This window comes from Falco punctatus (assembly GCF_963210335.1).
Source record: "Falco punctatus genome assembly, chromosome: 8".
Taxonomy (NCBI): domain Eukaryota; kingdom Metazoa; phylum Chordata; class Aves; order Falconiformes; family Falconidae; genus Falco; species Falco punctatus.
In genome coordinates this window covers 5054907-5071288 of record NC_137588.1, presented here as the reverse complement: position 1 = coordinate 5071288, position 16382 = coordinate 5054907, and the positions used below count along the sequence as shown (strand labels likewise).

Here is a 16382-nt window from a genome sequence, read left to right as displayed (position 1 = left end):
CCAAAATTGTTTGTAAAATATGCTGGATTGCTAATGCTGAAGCCTAAAACCTGGAACGTTCCAATGCTGAGTCCCATACGACCCAGTACCTGAAGCACAGTACACTGGAGCTCTCCTGGGAAGCTACATGGACTGCCTGGAGCAACAGTGATTTGAGCAGAGACAACAGAGGCAGCAAATGGTCCCTGGGTAGAGCCAGCAGAGTGACTGTTTTGATTTGCATAATGCACCCTCGCTTTCCACAGGAACCCCATGGCAGAAAGGATAACCTGCTTTTTATGATAATTCATTCCCAGACTGCTCTTGTGATAGATTTAACAGGGTTTTGTTGCTTAGAGATATAGCAAAACGTGATTTTTTGTGATTATGCAAAACTAAACTGATACCAGTTCACAACTAAATTTATTCTTAAATTTGTAAATATTTTCTGCCATTTTGTATTATTTTGTTGTCACACAAGCACAAGTTGTAGAGCACAAAAGCCCTTATAAGACACTCTCCTGCCACAAATTCTAGTAGCCATTTCATTAAGTACTTCCTTAGGTGGGTAGGACTGTGGTATTTCTTTAAAAAGTGAAGGTCGTCTTTTTTTCCAGTTGTACAGTGGAAATCTGAATTAGAGACAAAAAGAAAAGATTCCTTGCAAAACAATTTTGACACCTCGGTGAAAAGGAGGAGCATCCTCACAAAGGCATTGGGCCAATGTTCTACATTAACAGAATCCATCATTGGCGACAAGAGTCGGTGCGTGTTCAGTGCAGAAAAACCACGCCCTGGCCGTAGATTTTGAATTCCCCAGCATTTGGTACACCCAAAGGTCATTAAACTGCTTTGGCTTGTGTCCCTCCTGCTGTGAAGAGAAAATGCTGTGGGTGCTGTCTGCTTCACCCATATGCAGTCATAGTGTTGGCTCTGCCTTAAGAGCCTTCACAGCTGTGCTGTGACACAGTTAGTTCCCAACATGACTCATGAAGGATTTTATTTAATCTGCACAGGACTTTTGAAAAAAGAGATTTTTCATTTGTGAAAGCCACCGAAGCTGTGCAAAGCTGAAAACAAAGTGTATGTGAACAAGAAGCTGCTTCTCAAAAGCTGATTTTCCATTGTCTTAGGAAATAATTCCAGTGAAAATGGCAAGATGGGAAAAGAATTGAAATGGTTTCATTGACTTGGCCACCTTAATTCCTGTAATTGTCTGTTAAGACATTCAGTCACAATTAGCATTACTTCTAGCTCATAAGTAGGGAAGTTTGAAGAGGTGCACAGAGGTTTTTTTGTTTAGTGGCTCTAGATTCAGCTTTTCTTGTAGGTCAAATGTTTTTTTTTTTAAAAAGAGATGTTTCTAAAGAGAAAACTGTCATAGTTGAATCTGAGCAGTGTGTGGTTTTTTACTAAGTACAATTTGGGGGAAAAAAAGCTTCGCTATACTTACCTAACACCCCACCATTGTGGTTTTCATCACTATTTGCAATATTTTGCTTTTGTGAAACTGTATGCTCCTTCTTAAATGCTGAGATTCTTTACTATCATCAAAATCCACACAGAACAGAAGATAAGCTACTTGTTCCTGACAAGGTAATTATGACAACAAAACCTGAAGATTCTTGGTTCAGATTAAGCTTTCTTGGAAACAAGGGATAGCTGCCAGCCTGATCTATAGGTCAGAACTTCACAAGGTTTTAAAGTAACTCTTGGAACATTTGCTTAAGAACTGACCTTTTGGGGAGGCAGGTCTGAGGTCACCTGATAAATATGTAAGTGCGTGTCTCTCATTGTCTTTCACGGCAGAGTGTCACTAACCACAAGACTCAACAGTGCACAAGGAATCCAAAATTGCAGGAGCAGCATGAATACTCCATCTGACATAGAGGTTGGTCAATAGTTTTGGTCCACACATCTTTCGTGGTATCTGCAGTAAAGCAAAAATATGTTCAATAACTTTTACAAGTAACTGTTCCAGGTGTCCCCCCTCCTGCAAATATTCTCTGAATCTGATAGGAATACCTTTTTTCTGTTTAGTCCAGATGCCAAGACATGATATCCCCGGGAAGGTGAGCGTTAACCAAGAGCTACTTACTAAATACTCCAGAACTGCCTGCAAGACCCAAGAATCAACACAGCTGAGTTTCTGGGGGGCCTGTTTCCGTGCAGAGGATATGAAAAGGAAGCCTTTGATCAAGAAATGTCCACAGATGTTCAAGGAAAGTTGTGCCACAGTCTGTTCAGGCCAGGTAATTAAAACAAACAAAAATGGTGAATGCCTAGTCAAAAGGAATTGACTCAGGATGGTAAATGGCAGTTGCCTCCTGGGTTTACGCTAGAATTATAAAATCAATTCTACAACCACTGTTAGGTGAAGGTAACACTAATGACAAAATCCAGTGTAGCTGAGCATTGCCATTCATTGTTTGCTGGACCACAGCAAATATACTGCAAAACCCCAAGGAAGATAAGGTCCATAGGTTATTTTGGGTTTTATGGGATGCAATCATTAAGTGATATTGGTTATGCTTCTATACAGAAACCTCAGGATTCGTTTCTGTACAAATGCAAGTACATAGATTGATACCCCAACACCTATGGGAGATGTGTCACGGGTAAACCTGGGTTCATAATCTAGTTAGAGACTAGTTTAATATCCAAGGTGAACAATCCAGAACTGTTCTTAGAATTGAAATTTTACTTGAACAATCAGATGTTTTTCTGTAAAATTTGAAGGGAAGTGTTAGTGAAAATAATGGAGTCACAGGAAGAATTCTCTTTTTCTGAAAGGGTAAACTTAAGAAATGTAGATAAATGTTTATTGTGGTCAAATGGGCTGAAAAAATTGTATAATTCAATCTGGAAGGGGCTTTAAGTCAAAGACTGCGATCAATTTTCTCTTGAATTTTTCCTTGGCTATTTAAATGTGAACACTACCATGTAACATTCATTAAGTTTCCCATAAATTAAACACTCACTGTAACAAACATGTAGGCATTAATACAGAAAACAGAGTGGCAATAAAAAACTGATCTGCATGCAATTTGGCTGAACAGTTAGTTTAGTTTAATTCTTATGCCATACCTGACGATGATTTGGATCCAGTGCTTGGTCTGTACATTTTTATTGAAGAGAATCAAACAAATCAATCCAGGTGTTATTAGATATTGTGGTTCTAATTTATGTCCTGAGCATAACTCCAAAAAGGAAGAAAACCTTATAGGCCTGTGCATAAAAATGTGAAGCATTTTGGTTTATGTTTTGGGGTAGCTCAACAGGAGGTGGTTATCTTTCTGCTCATTGTAGCTACTTGGAGTTTCTAAACCAAATAACTTGTTCAGTAGTGTGAGACTGGATATGGAAACCTAAAACTGCATGAAATAATTCTGCCATCCCAACACAGACAATGTGGAAAACTGGGAGGTATTTAATTCATGCAAAAAAGTGGTGTGTAATTCCTTGGAAACGTATCAAGCCATTCATAGTTTATGAGTGTGTAAGACATAGAAGAGAACCTCAGGGTATGTTGAAAGTGGCATCAAATTAATTTAATGTCTTTTCATACTTTTCATACTTCAACCTTTTCCACCTCAGGTGACGCCAGCAGAAAAGGACTTTCCAGTTTAAGTACAAATGTATATCAGATAAATAGGTTTTGAAATGAGATCCAATACCTATCAGATTAAAAGGTAACCTCAAACCGCTCTTATGTTGTTATGCATACAGAGGTCCCTTTTTGGGGATGACAGTTCGTGACATTAATGAATTATTGATGGGTGGGATGGTTCCCTGGGTCACTGTAATCTCAGAAACACTTAAGAACAAATGAATGAGCATTCCTGCAGTTAATGATCTGGATCAAATCAATCGACTGAGAGCAGCAATTAGTTTGGTCATTGTTTTAGCAGAGATGCACGCTGGCACAGCTCTCTACATTCACTTTGGAGTCTCCCAAACATGTACTTAAAGCCACATTCCCAGCAAAACTACGTTTGTAACAAAACCTGTTAAGCCATTATACTTGGGAAATAAGTTTGTGTGTTCTGATCCTATTCTTGGTAAAGTTTTGCAGGGAATAAAGAAAGAACTAGGTTTAAAAGGGATTAGCAATCTCCAGATTATTATTTTTTTTTTTGTCCACTATACCTTCTTGTTTGAGGAGTGAACAGTAAAGAAAAAGGTAGTACTTGTTCTGCATTCCTTTCAAATGTTGCAATGACAGCATCAAACTGAATTATTTGAAAAGTTTTAGTTGGGAGATTGGTGCTTCTGATTTGAGATCTTGTTTTCTTCATAATTTTATTAAATGTTTACTTTCTCCCCAGGTCACATAAAATTATGGCATGAGGCAGAGATGGTGAGAAAAGCACTGGAACAGAAGCATTGCAATGTTCAGACCTCCTTTTCGTTAACTTTGATTACCCATCAGCAGAATTACCCAGGTTTGCTCCTTCACTTCTGGGATTCTTTCAGTCTGTGGCATGTCAGGTACTTACCTTTTATCTTTGTTAGGGAGCGCTAAGAATTATAAATCCTCTTGGGGCTGTACCCATTGACTCCTAATTACCATGAAAAAATGCTTTACCACAGAGACTTTGCCACAGGACTCTTTTTTCACATGCCTCTCTCTCTCTCTCATATAGCGCACACTAACTGTTCATGTACAGTCTCAGTATGCATTTTGTATGCACACAAAAGTTCCAGATGTGCTGTGTATCTTGTTTAGTTGACTTTATTCTTCTGCAAAGCCAAGAGAAATATTAATCATTCATTTACTGTTAGGGGATGGGTCTTCTTCTCATGTTTCAGTAAAGGGGGTGGAAAAGTAAAGTAAGCCAATTTTTTTCCTATTTAAGGCCAAAGCTGGGGAATGCTTGTGGCTGAGTTCTGTACATGGCCCGGTGCTGGAAGGGCAGGGAACAACCGATGTTGCTATTTTGAATAGATTTTTCTTCCCCCCCCCTTTTTATTTTTGCACAGAGAGTCTCATGTCTAATATTTAGACATGATGAGCTTTGTGCAAAAAGTAACTTTGCTCATTCTTGCCGTGTTTCAACCCTCAGTTATTTTGGCACAACAAGACGGTGAGTAATTCAAGCTTCTTATGATTTAATGTTTTTATTTTATTTTTATTTTCACCAATGATTTTAATAGCTTGTAAGAAATGCGTAGTCACAAATCTCACCAGAACACTTTTCCTTCAGTAGTTCAGCAGTCAGACACCCAATGCTGAAGCTGGAAGCTGCAGGAGTTTGCATTACCATCCCAAAGGTTTCTCTTCACTTTGCTTTCTGCTGTGGTTAAAAGGACTGTACGGCGCCGTCTGCCTTAGCTGCAATTGTTCTTGTTCTTACTTGCTTTCCTATTACAGACACGGGAGAGTTTTTAAGCTATTTCTGACTCTTGGAATAACATTTTAACTGTTAGCTCTGTGCTGCCTGGAAGTTATTTGTCACAAGCAGTAAGTCTGTGCTTCCAGCTTTTTTATTTGGAGTTCTCCTTTGTACTTGTGTGTTTTCCACTGGCAGCGTGGGGGTTTGTTTAAACAATTTGCATGTGGAAAACAGCCTGAAATTTCTAATCAGTTTGGATGAAACATTTTTTAAGAACGAGATAGGAAAATATGTCAGCTTATGGGATTTTTACTTTGACATAAAGCAGGAGGGTAAATTAATTCCCTCAGCTGAAATAGAGTTGTGCATCTGCAGGCTGTTTCGGTCCCTCATGAGACTGATTAGCAGCTGATGGTATCTGGGAGTCTGTGCAAGTATGTATGTGCATGTTTACAGAGAGCAAGAACACCAAAACCCAAGTGAATGTGGAATTTAGAGGGGAAAAAGAATACTCTGTATACAATAACTCAACACAGAGTGCAGATAAGTGTGGTATGAGTATTTAAGTTAAACAGATGACATTCCACAAGTACAGCTGACCTTTTTTGGATGTGCTCTGTTCCTGCTTGCCAGACATTGTAAACCAGACCTTCCTTAAGATAAAACATCTTTTCTTGTAAATATAAAAAATCAGCAATGGATTTATTCCTGCATTGAGGCAATGAGTAACATTACAAGTAACTTGGTAAAGAAGCAGCCAAATAAACTGTAGTGCAGGAGAGGAAAGACAAATGCGTTTAAAACCATACCCTACCCTACTCTGTATGATACAAATCGTGAAAAAAGATTACTTTAGCTATTTCACGGCAAACCTCTCTGCCTCGGCGTACCTGGAAAGGCACCTCTGCTGAAGGGGTGGCTGTGAATCCACCAGCAGGCTCCTGGCAGCAGAGCAGTTGGAGCTCTGTGCGTGAGCAAATCAGGTAACTACATCTGCAACAGCAGCATGCCCAAATACCAGCCCCCTCACCAAGCACAGGCATGGCTAAGCCTTGTAAAGTATCTTAAAAAAACCCCACAATGCATATGAAGATGTTCTGTAGAGAAAAAACGTCATATACTGTGAACTGAGCTTTTCTGCTTCTGCCCTTCCTATATATAAACTCTCTCTTCAATATTCTTCAGTGAAGAAAATATTACAGACTTTGAGCCAAATGTATGCTGTGTTTTGTCTGCTTACAGCATCAAATAATACTCGTATTGCATATATTTAATATGCATTGTGTGTGTGTGTGTATATATATCTATGTATCTTCAGAGGGTTAAGGACTAAGGAGGTCTTTATCCTTCTAAAAGAAGGATACTTCTAAAATCAGTTTTATTTCTCCCATTAAGCAAATCCCCTCTGAGTGCCAGGTCTCTTTCCTTCGCTCTGGTCATATCCCTAGATGTTTCTGACACGCAACACTTATTTGACTCAAGAAATCGTAATTTTTGGGTAGAAGAACAATATACAAACGAAGTGTGAGGGAGTATTCTCATTTTTCTGCCACATTCCTGTTTCTTGTGTGGTAACATTTCATTACTGGGCTAACTTCCATACTACTTACAAGGATGAGGTTGCACAGAGACACTGATAATACACCAGTTATCCCTTAAAGTATCTAGTCCTGTCCTCTCTTTGGAATGTTCCTTTCCACACATTTGAATATGCTTTTCTCACAGAAAATAATAACTGAAGGAGTTGCTTATTAGCGTCACTAAATCATGTGCAGGGCAGCAATGGGCTGGGAAACCAAATTTTCCACGATTCAAAAGAGAATTTCCAGACATGCTAAAATGCTCTCTCTTGTCAAGAAAAATGTTTATATGGTTAGTATCAAATGTAAGTCAATATAAAATTTTCCTTGGGAGAGCCTGCCAGGAGACAAGACTTGGCAAGATATTAAGGAAACTGCTCAGTATACACTAAGTTTAGGATAGTCAGATGTATCTCTGGGCTATACGTTTCTTTGTCTCGCTGTAATAGCTAGGAATGGAGATTTGAATACAGCCTCAGGGTGAACCTCTGCAAAAGCTTGGGATCTGGATATTGTGGAACAAGGAATTTTCTGTGACTTCCATAAACAAAAGCTGCATGTCCTGGTAGCCCACTAGGATGCTTTTAGACTGCAAATGAAATCACCTTGATGCAGTTCAGGTCTCCTGATGTGTGCCAAGGTAGTGTGAAGCATTTGCAAGCTCTGACCATGTTCAAGATAAAATGCCTCCAGGTGGGTGACATGACATGAAGCTGGTGCTTCAGACATGACAGATGATTCAGATTCCAGCAACGTATATTAAGTGCATATTAAACTACCCAAAAGTGTAAGAACTTGGAATGCTGCTTTAGGAAAGAAATCTATCCACTACCCAAGCCAGCAGGATTCATGCAAGCATTTGCTAGCCTTACAGCCTGCATTCATCCCATTTATCTTGAGTTTGTACAGTCAGTCAAGACAGCTACTTCCAGAAGACAGAATAAATTTTAGCTGGACAGACCGGAGGTATTTGGCAATTTCCACTGACTACAAAGGAAGCACGTGCACAGCTATGCTGCCTTTGGTGCCAAAAGGGAGGTCAGATGGATTTGGGCCTGTCTCAGCTGCATCTAAGAGGGTTAAGGGATGTCTCAGTCACCTGGAACTTGACACTTCTCCTACATACACCCCATAGTCCTTGAGGAACCTCACTGAGGTCATCAGAAAAAGTCTACTGCTCTAAAAGCAGTGTAAGAGCAGAGCCAGGAACCTTTCATTACTATTATTCAGAATATTTTTTTGTTCTAATGTAATGTAGTGTTTTCCTTGCACTGTAAGTATTATATTGGATGTTTGTTCAGGAAGCTCATTTCTAAGGTAATGACTGAATCCTAAAATATCTCTGAGAAGACTTCCTGGCCTTTCATATTGCTTTCTTTAGCAAACAGAAGTTTTAAAATGAAATATAACTGCTATCTGTAGGTTTCAGAAGGCAGCGTGCAAAGAACTTCTGCTGAGCGCCCGCTTCTGATGCCCCAGAAAAGAAGGGTTGATGGGGTTTTTATGATATTTTAGGAATGATTTTAGGATGATATTTTAGGAAAACTTATCAACAGATTTTTTTAACCATTTTGCTTTCTTCTTTCATTAATCAGAAAGGGTTAGACAGGTAATGAAGTAGATGGGTACTGCACAGTCGCAGTGTATCTGTGAAACTGCCAGACTTGACATTTTTAGCACTTACCTGTATGCAACATTGCACATATTGCATTCTTGTTGATAAATTAGCTAATTTAAAGGTACCGCTAATGACACTCGCAACTATCTTTCCTCAAAGGCTTTGGTAACACAGAAAAGTCCCCCTCCGGAATGTTAAAGGTAAAACCAGATGATGTATGTCTGTGTGCCAAAAGATAATTACACCATCATAAGTAACCTGGACTCTGTGAAGGTATGAAAGAGCAGGGCTCTAATGCTGCTCTTCCATTTTTCCTAACTGCTTTTTACAATGCACACGGCAGGCAAAGTTGTACTTAGGAAAATTGAAACATTCCTTTCTGGTCTGGAAAAATCATGCTAAATGAAAGCCTGGGGAATCCACCCCCCTCTAAGCATTATATATATGTTCTTGGAAATACGACAAATTTCATAAACACATTTTAGATCACACATCCCTGGAAGATATTAGCCTTAGGAAAATGAGACCATTATATATCCCTTTCATTATTTTCCAGATTTGTTTTTGATTTGAGACCAAATCTATGTAGACAGATTTTTTTAAAAGAGGAGGTGGAGTTGGAAACGTGCACTGCTTTATTACAGAGGGAAGAGGCAGAGGTAGAAGGGTGTTGTCCCTGGCATGAATATTGCTGTTGATGCCTCGGTCAGAGTCATTACATTTTCTCCCCTCTTACTGCTGCAGATTACAAACAGATCCTATTTCCTCTTCCAGCTTCTGCCAAAGTTTTGAGGTTTGAAATAGGTAGCCAGGTGTCCCTTGCAAAATCTGGGTGTTAGCTTTAATTAATGTTATTCAAGAGAAAGGAAGGAGCGACTTACTATCACTTTTTTTTTGTTTCCCAGAGTGGCTGATAAACAGGACTGACCTATTAGTTGCTGTCCCAGATATGTACTATTATTGTTTGAACTTTTTCCTGATCAGAAAAGTGCAGAAAATGGGATATACCTGGCTTCATAATTGGGAAAGTATGCTGTAGGTCAGTGACGGAAATGATGCAGCCTGTCATTTAGCATTTTAGATTTCAGAGTTGAAAGGTTCAGCCTACCGGTAGGGGGAAACAATAACAAAGCGTGCTTTCCCAGGCTGGCGGGCACCATGAAAACTGTAATGCTCTTGATGTTTTTGTGGTAGGTTAGTAGTCTGGAGAAGAGCACAAGCCACAGCTGCTGTAACAGTTGCCAGTTTAAATTTGTTGATTTGAAGTAATAGTCTGTCAAAACCCACAGAATGGGAAATTAGTGCAATGGTTATGCCCATTAATACTCCAGATTATGCTGTCCTTTAGTCATTCTTGTTTAAGAAACCAGGCAAAAGATATGGTATTAAGAAAATGGGGGGGGGTGGGGGGGGTGGGGGTTGGTCCTAAACTAGCTGGATTAGATTCCCACATCATTGCAGAAATTTGTTGTGATGGAGCAAAATTCAATATATTATCACCCAGGGAAATAAAACTTAGACTTGAAAAGGGTATTATAGAATCTTTTCTGACTCAACATGATGACTATTGGCTCATTCTCCTTGTGGTAGCTTGGCAAATTGTAGATTGCACAACTTCAACATGGTTTAGAGTTCAGTACCCACCACCTGTATGTCTACAGCTTTGAGGCATCCTGATTTTGGTTTTTGACAGATGACAAATAACCTTCAACCCAAAATGGAACAAAAATTTTAGTGTCATCATCTTGCCTGCTGCAATACTTTGCCAGCCTACCCCTCCTTTGACACATCTGTGATAATACACCATGTACAGAAGGAGAACTGGGCACAGATGTGATTCCTGCTCCAGGAGTGGGGCAAGAAGTGTTATTTTGCTTCTATACCTTCAGCTCAAGGTGTTGAGGGTAGTGTGGGTAGGTACAGAAGAATGCTGCAGCCCCTGGCCCTCAGCATGCTGCCCATCTCAAGTCCAGGGGATCCAGTGGATTCCTCCTGGAGAGAAGGCTGTTTGGGGCTGCACTGCTCGAGGTGATGTTACCTCTGTTGCAGAGATGCTGTGTGGTGACTCACTCCACTTGGCTCTCCATGGCCATGCTGCTGCTAGATACAGCACTCTGACTTAGTGACTACTGCAGGACAGCTACTCCTCCATGGATTCTCTTGCTTCCATTGAATCTTTCCATGCATAGGGATTGTGAAGCTTTACTTTCTGTCCTTTCTACAGCATCTCTGACAAGCAGTGCTTTGTCCCTGGAAAAATCTATAAAGAACTCCCACATAATTTCCTGATCTTTCTCCATTTAGCACAGTCAGACCCTTTGCTTTTCAGAGAAATAGGTTTCCATATTTATGTGTATGGACCACACCATTAATATTTCTCACATTGCTTTGAGACTGTATAACAATTCCAAAGATTAACACTTACATTGCTTTAGGCTGTGGCTAATGAATTTACAGTCTCCACAGAGAGTAAAAAATTATGTGTTACAGGAGTCAGAAAATCTTTTCTGTAAGCATAACAGATGGAGAGATGGAGAGGTGTGCTTATCCTATCTTAAATGCTGAAAGGGTGCAAGGCAGAATGAACTTCTGTCACTAACTGTAGAGCAATACATCTTATACACAGAGGCACAGCAGATTATATTTTCCATTTATATTTTCAAGCAGTCGTTATTTTTTCTCATCTTGTGTTTCGTAGGAAAGGTTCTCTCCATTTTGCTTTGAGAAAACCTAACGTTCTTCCAAACACTGCTTTAATTTATTTATTTTGACTTCAGAGCCAATCTTCTTGTCTCCAAGTTTGCGAAGTGGAAGCCTCTGCCTGTTTCATGTCAAAATGACAATGGAAAACATGATATAACCCCCTCCAACAACAACCGCTTGTTGCCTGTAGTTTGGATAAAATTCAGCTCTGGGACTTCTGGCTTTGTTTAGTTTAGCAGAGGAGATGCCTTTCAGATTAGCTAAAAGACTACTTCCATTTTCCCTCATTTACGTCAAACCCTTCATTTAAACATGAGCTATCAGAATGAGAATGAAAACGGTACCTCCTTTAACAACGCCTGCACATTTCTTGTCTTGCTTTGATTCACACAAGTACCCTGTGAAGAGGTGGCTGCCAGGGAGGAAACAACTTGCGGGGGGACATTGAACAGGAAGAATGTGATGATAATGAAAAGATACATATTTTAAGGGTGAATGTTTTCCTTTATTTTGAAAGCCTAGATTTTTTCTTGTAGATAAAGGGGCGCTCAAATGACTTTCAAGAAATGGGGGATAAGACTTGTAGATTTAAGGCTTTGGTTGAGTTTGTACCAGAATGGCCTTCAGGGTAATACAAAGCTGTCCACAGCCACAGGAAACCTGTCCCTTTCTGTGACTGGTTTGTCTCTTTCAGTCACTGTGCATCCCACCCTGGAGGGTGGCACAGGCACCTCTGCTTTCCTGCCAGGCAGCAAAATATTTCCTTCCATGTGCAAAACTTCTGTCAGCTGCTATGGTGGCTTCAGGCTCCACTTTATTCCCAGCCCTAGCATTGCACAGGGCAGAAGAATCACAGGAACATCCTGTCTATGTTCACAGCAGTAGCTGTGAAAGGCTGATCTGCGCCTGGAAACTACTTCCCACAGCAGTTCAGCACTGGCAGCTCTTGGAAAACTTCTGGACATAATTAGTTCCCACTGAAATTCCCCACAGTTCACACCCAGTGACCAGTTGGTGCACTAGCAGGCTGTCTGCTGCAAACATCTATGTTCCTCTGTTCTTTCCCTTTGTGCTGCTTCTTCTCTTTTCATTCTTTCCATTTTCTTTTAGGAAAAGAGGCAAGAGTAAAATTGCAGCTTCTTTTTCAAACAGACACGAGAGAAGCAATTGCTCACCCGAGCACAGCTAATGGATAATATGGGAAGCATTGCTCACTGTTCCTTTGATGTTCAGTGTAATAGCCATGCTGAGCATCAAAGGAGAATGAACTACATCCCCCATGCTTTCCTTCAGCTGTAAGCAGTGAAAATAGAATTAATATTGTCTTGGAAAACACTTCTACGTTCATGAGAGGCTCTTTAAAAAAAAATTATATTTTTTTCCTGTCTTTGGCTTTAAATCTACTGTATGGTGTTTGCTTGTTTCCCTACAGAGCAGTAGTCATCCTGTGCCAGCTGTTTAAGAGAAGAATGTCCTAGTGAAAGCAAACAATAGGCTGTGTAGTGGGAATTGCAAATCTTTGAAAAGAGTAATTGAATTCTGCTCAGACATTTTGAAGATTCTTTGCACAATATTGTAGGCCTGGTCATTGGCAGGGTGGTCCTCTTTGTAGATCCCTCTTTTTTTGTATGAGCAGAACAGCAGAAATGGGGTGGGGGAGGGGGGGGGGGAGGAAAGAAAGAAGAGAGGCGTTGAAGTCCAACAGATTCTTTTCCTGTTAGAGCAGCTGAGGAGAGAAAGGGAATTGTAAACTTCTTTTAGTGAAGAATCAGGAAAAAAAAAAAAAAAAAAAAAAAAAGAACAGCCTCTTAATTTATCTCTGGCTCAGGCTTTTCCACTCACACCTTTTAAGGACTGGGACAGATAAATTCCGGTGGATCTGGCTTGTCTGCTGCAGAGGGTCCATCCCTCCCTGCCATGCGGCGCTGTTTATCCTCACCCTGCACAGAGCAGGGAGAGCTACACGTGTGCCAGGCTTCAGGCAGCCGCTTCAGCAGCAATGCTGCTGACCCCTGACATTAATGAAACATCAGCTCTGTGCTTGTGGGCTCTTCACCACGCCAAAAGTGTGGACCTTCACCTGATGAGGGAATTAGTTAGGAAGATTCTAAGGTCTTCATGCTTCAAACATGACATAGGACTTGATACTTCAAAGTGGCTCCAAAATTAAGAAAGTTGTCTTTGGTACCCTGAGAAAACCCTCACAATACTCACTTTAGTAGCCTTAGGGAGTTGACAATAAGAACGTTGTATCCAGTGTACGAATAGCCATTTAATATCCTCTGTGAGGCAGATTAAGAAGAATTTCAAATACTGCCATCTGTATCCAACAGACTGTCCAAAATGGATGTGGGGTGAATTAGCACAAACTGGAACAAGGAGTGAATGAATACAAAGTGTTTTGTGGATGAAACTAGGCTAGTGATGCTCTATGCGTTCAGAATCCCCCCTCCCCTCACCCCCAATCTGCTGAATTACAAATATCTTTAATTTATTGGCAGCCAAAGATAAGATTCTTTTCTTTAGACAATACGCCAGAGCTCTTTAATCCATCACAGCGATATGAAATAAAAGCAGCAAACTCTTTGTTTACGTCCAACTTCTGAAATTACAGGGAAACCAATAAAATTGTGCAGGGAGTTATGTTAGTGTAGAATCTGACCCCCTGCTGCTTTACTCATCTCTGATGTAAATTCACTATGGCCATGGAGTTATATTGGGGCTGACTTTGTCCAATGTATCTGAAAATATAAATGATGTTACCATATGTACTATACTGCATTGTAACATTTCCCATCTGTTTCTGTCTCAGGAGAGAAGCATTGAATCAAGCTGATCTCTTCCAAGGCAAACCACAGAAACAGCATTGCATAAAATTGTTAGCCCTCTCGCTGAGCTAAGGGGAAAGCAAAGATCGTGTCCCACTTGAAACCTTAATCAACTGATAAAAATTGTTTTAATTACAAAGGCATGTGATGAAAAACAAAAATCATACTTTCCCCTCCACCCCCACCCCTGGCTTTTGGGTTTTATCTTGTGAGAAGCTTCATCTTCAATTAAGTAGTTCAGTGTTTTGCAGGAGGTGCTATGTAGAGCAGGCTGTAACAATTATCAGTTTCCAGTGGTTCCCTTTCACTTAGCAGCTCAGAAACTGAAACTCAATTTCATGATACTTTGGATCTGTCAGACCGGTTGTACAGTTGGGGAAACCTGCTAGTATACAGTGAATTTTGTAGTTTTTTCTTTATTCTTGCCAGGACAGACCTACTGCAAGAACCGTTGCAAAGAACACTCCTCTGTTATAAACTATTCCTGGTCCTGGCTAAAATCAGAAATACAGAAGTATGTCTTTAAGATAAACCTTGGGGGTGGTTTGTTTGGGGTATTTTTGAAAGTTCTGACAAAATGTGCTGGGTTTTGGTATTTTTTTCCGCTCAATTGATCCTAATAATTGGAGCATGAGGCTATTGCTTTTCTTTAGAAATATGTTAGGCCGGCTTCTGGATAGAATTGGAAGTGTTCAGGTTAAGATTGTCTTGATGCTTGGACTCTGACTGTAGAAGTCTTCATTGATTGCCCAAGGATGTAAGTTTAAAGAAACTAATAAATTCATAAAATCATCAGTAATCACATCAAACCTCGAATTTATGTCAGTCTCTGTTTGGTTTAAGACACAAGTCTTTCTGCCATTTGGCATCATTCGCTCTAAAGACAAGAAGCACATTAAAATCAGATTACTGCAGAGTAGTGAGAATTTATGCCAGCGCTAAAAGTAAATAGCCACAAATAAAGTGATTGCAGCCTGCTGCTTATTTTTAGAGTGACACCAAATGGCACGAAAGGTGATGTGCCAAAAAATATTGTAATGTAAGAACAGAGCGGATGGAAAAATCTCATAGGCATTTTACCAATACTTGGAAGAGTGACTGGAAAATTATGCAATGGTCCCTCTAAAAGGTATTGAATGCATTGAATTAAGATTCTTTCTTACTGCATGTCCTACTCTAATGCAAATGGTTACCTTTATTAAAAGGCTTGATCTGTCAGGCACAGATGACCCTCAGTTCCCGCCAAAATAATTAGTAGTTGGTGGTTTTTAGGTCTAATCCTAAGCCCAGTAAAATCAAGACAGGTTCTGATCAGGCAGTGTTTTACCCTTAATCAGGAATGAATGATACACATTCTGCAGATTATAGCAAAAGAGGTCTATCTCGACTAAAAGGGCAGAAGTTTAAATATAATAGTCTGAGCTACAGAGTCAACCTGTCGAGAGAGGACTTCGGAGACAAAATCTTAGAATAACATCTCAATACAGATGGTCATTCAGGAATATCTTCCTCCCTTACAAAGAACAATTTAGGCCATGATATTGTCGAGGAATAAATAGTTAAAAACAAAAGGACTGGAACTATCTCTTGCATCCATCGGATGTGTTCCTCAAAATGACATTTATAAGTTCAGGAGCAGCTATGACAATACTCTGGACAACCTCCCAAAAAGCAGCAAGGTGATAGATATGTAGCAGGCTGCTCTGTCTAGCCTCTAGTATGACTCAGATGGAAATGACAGTTCTGCCAAAACAACCCCCACCAGTAAACAAATGAAAAAAACCCTTCTTGCCCTTTGTTTTCCTATTAGCAGTTCTGCAACAAGAAAACTCTTTCTTCAGCCAGACACCAGCTGAAGCCAGTGGGGCTGTTGTGTAACAGTATCGCTGATGGGCTGTTGCTGGTCCCTATTTCAGAGCAAGACTTATGTCACAGGGTGACCTTTAGAAGTTGCATGAAGAACAGCTTTCGAGGATGTCAACATATGTGCCTGAATAGAGCCAGTTGTGAAACATTGACGTTGAGGCAGAACAATGTGACAGAGGTTCAGCTGCTTTAGACCATGTTACCTTTGAGAAGAACAAGAGGCCTCTAAAGATAAAAGGAGGAAAAATAAGAGTTCTTAACATGAATGACGCTTTGAAAGATTAGGAAAAGGCTAATAAGATGTAAGGAAAACAGAGGCATTTTGTGTTTTACTTGGTAGCAAATATGCCATATGGATATTTTTTAATCCTGATATTTCTAAAATGTAAAAGCTGCAGAAAGGTTGCAGCATTTGGAGCTTATAAAGACAAATGAAGGGAACAAGCTACGATTTGTTTAAAATGCAAATACT

General features: G+C 40.0%; 1 protein-coding gene across 1 annotated transcript in view; it reads left to right on the top strand.

Annotated features, from left to right (window-relative positions):
* Window positions 1–4748: 4748 nt before the first annotated feature.
* The window catches only part of COL3A1 (collagen type III alpha 1 chain), a 53023-nt gene continuing 41389 nt past the window's right edge, over window positions 4749–16382 (top strand). The window contains exon 1 of the mRNA XM_080398779.1: window positions 4749–5066. Within this exon, the coding sequence (XP_080254905.1) occupies window positions 4988–5066 (79 nt within the window). The 5' untranslated portion in view covers window positions 4749–4987. The remainder of the gene's footprint in view (window positions 5067–16382) is intronic.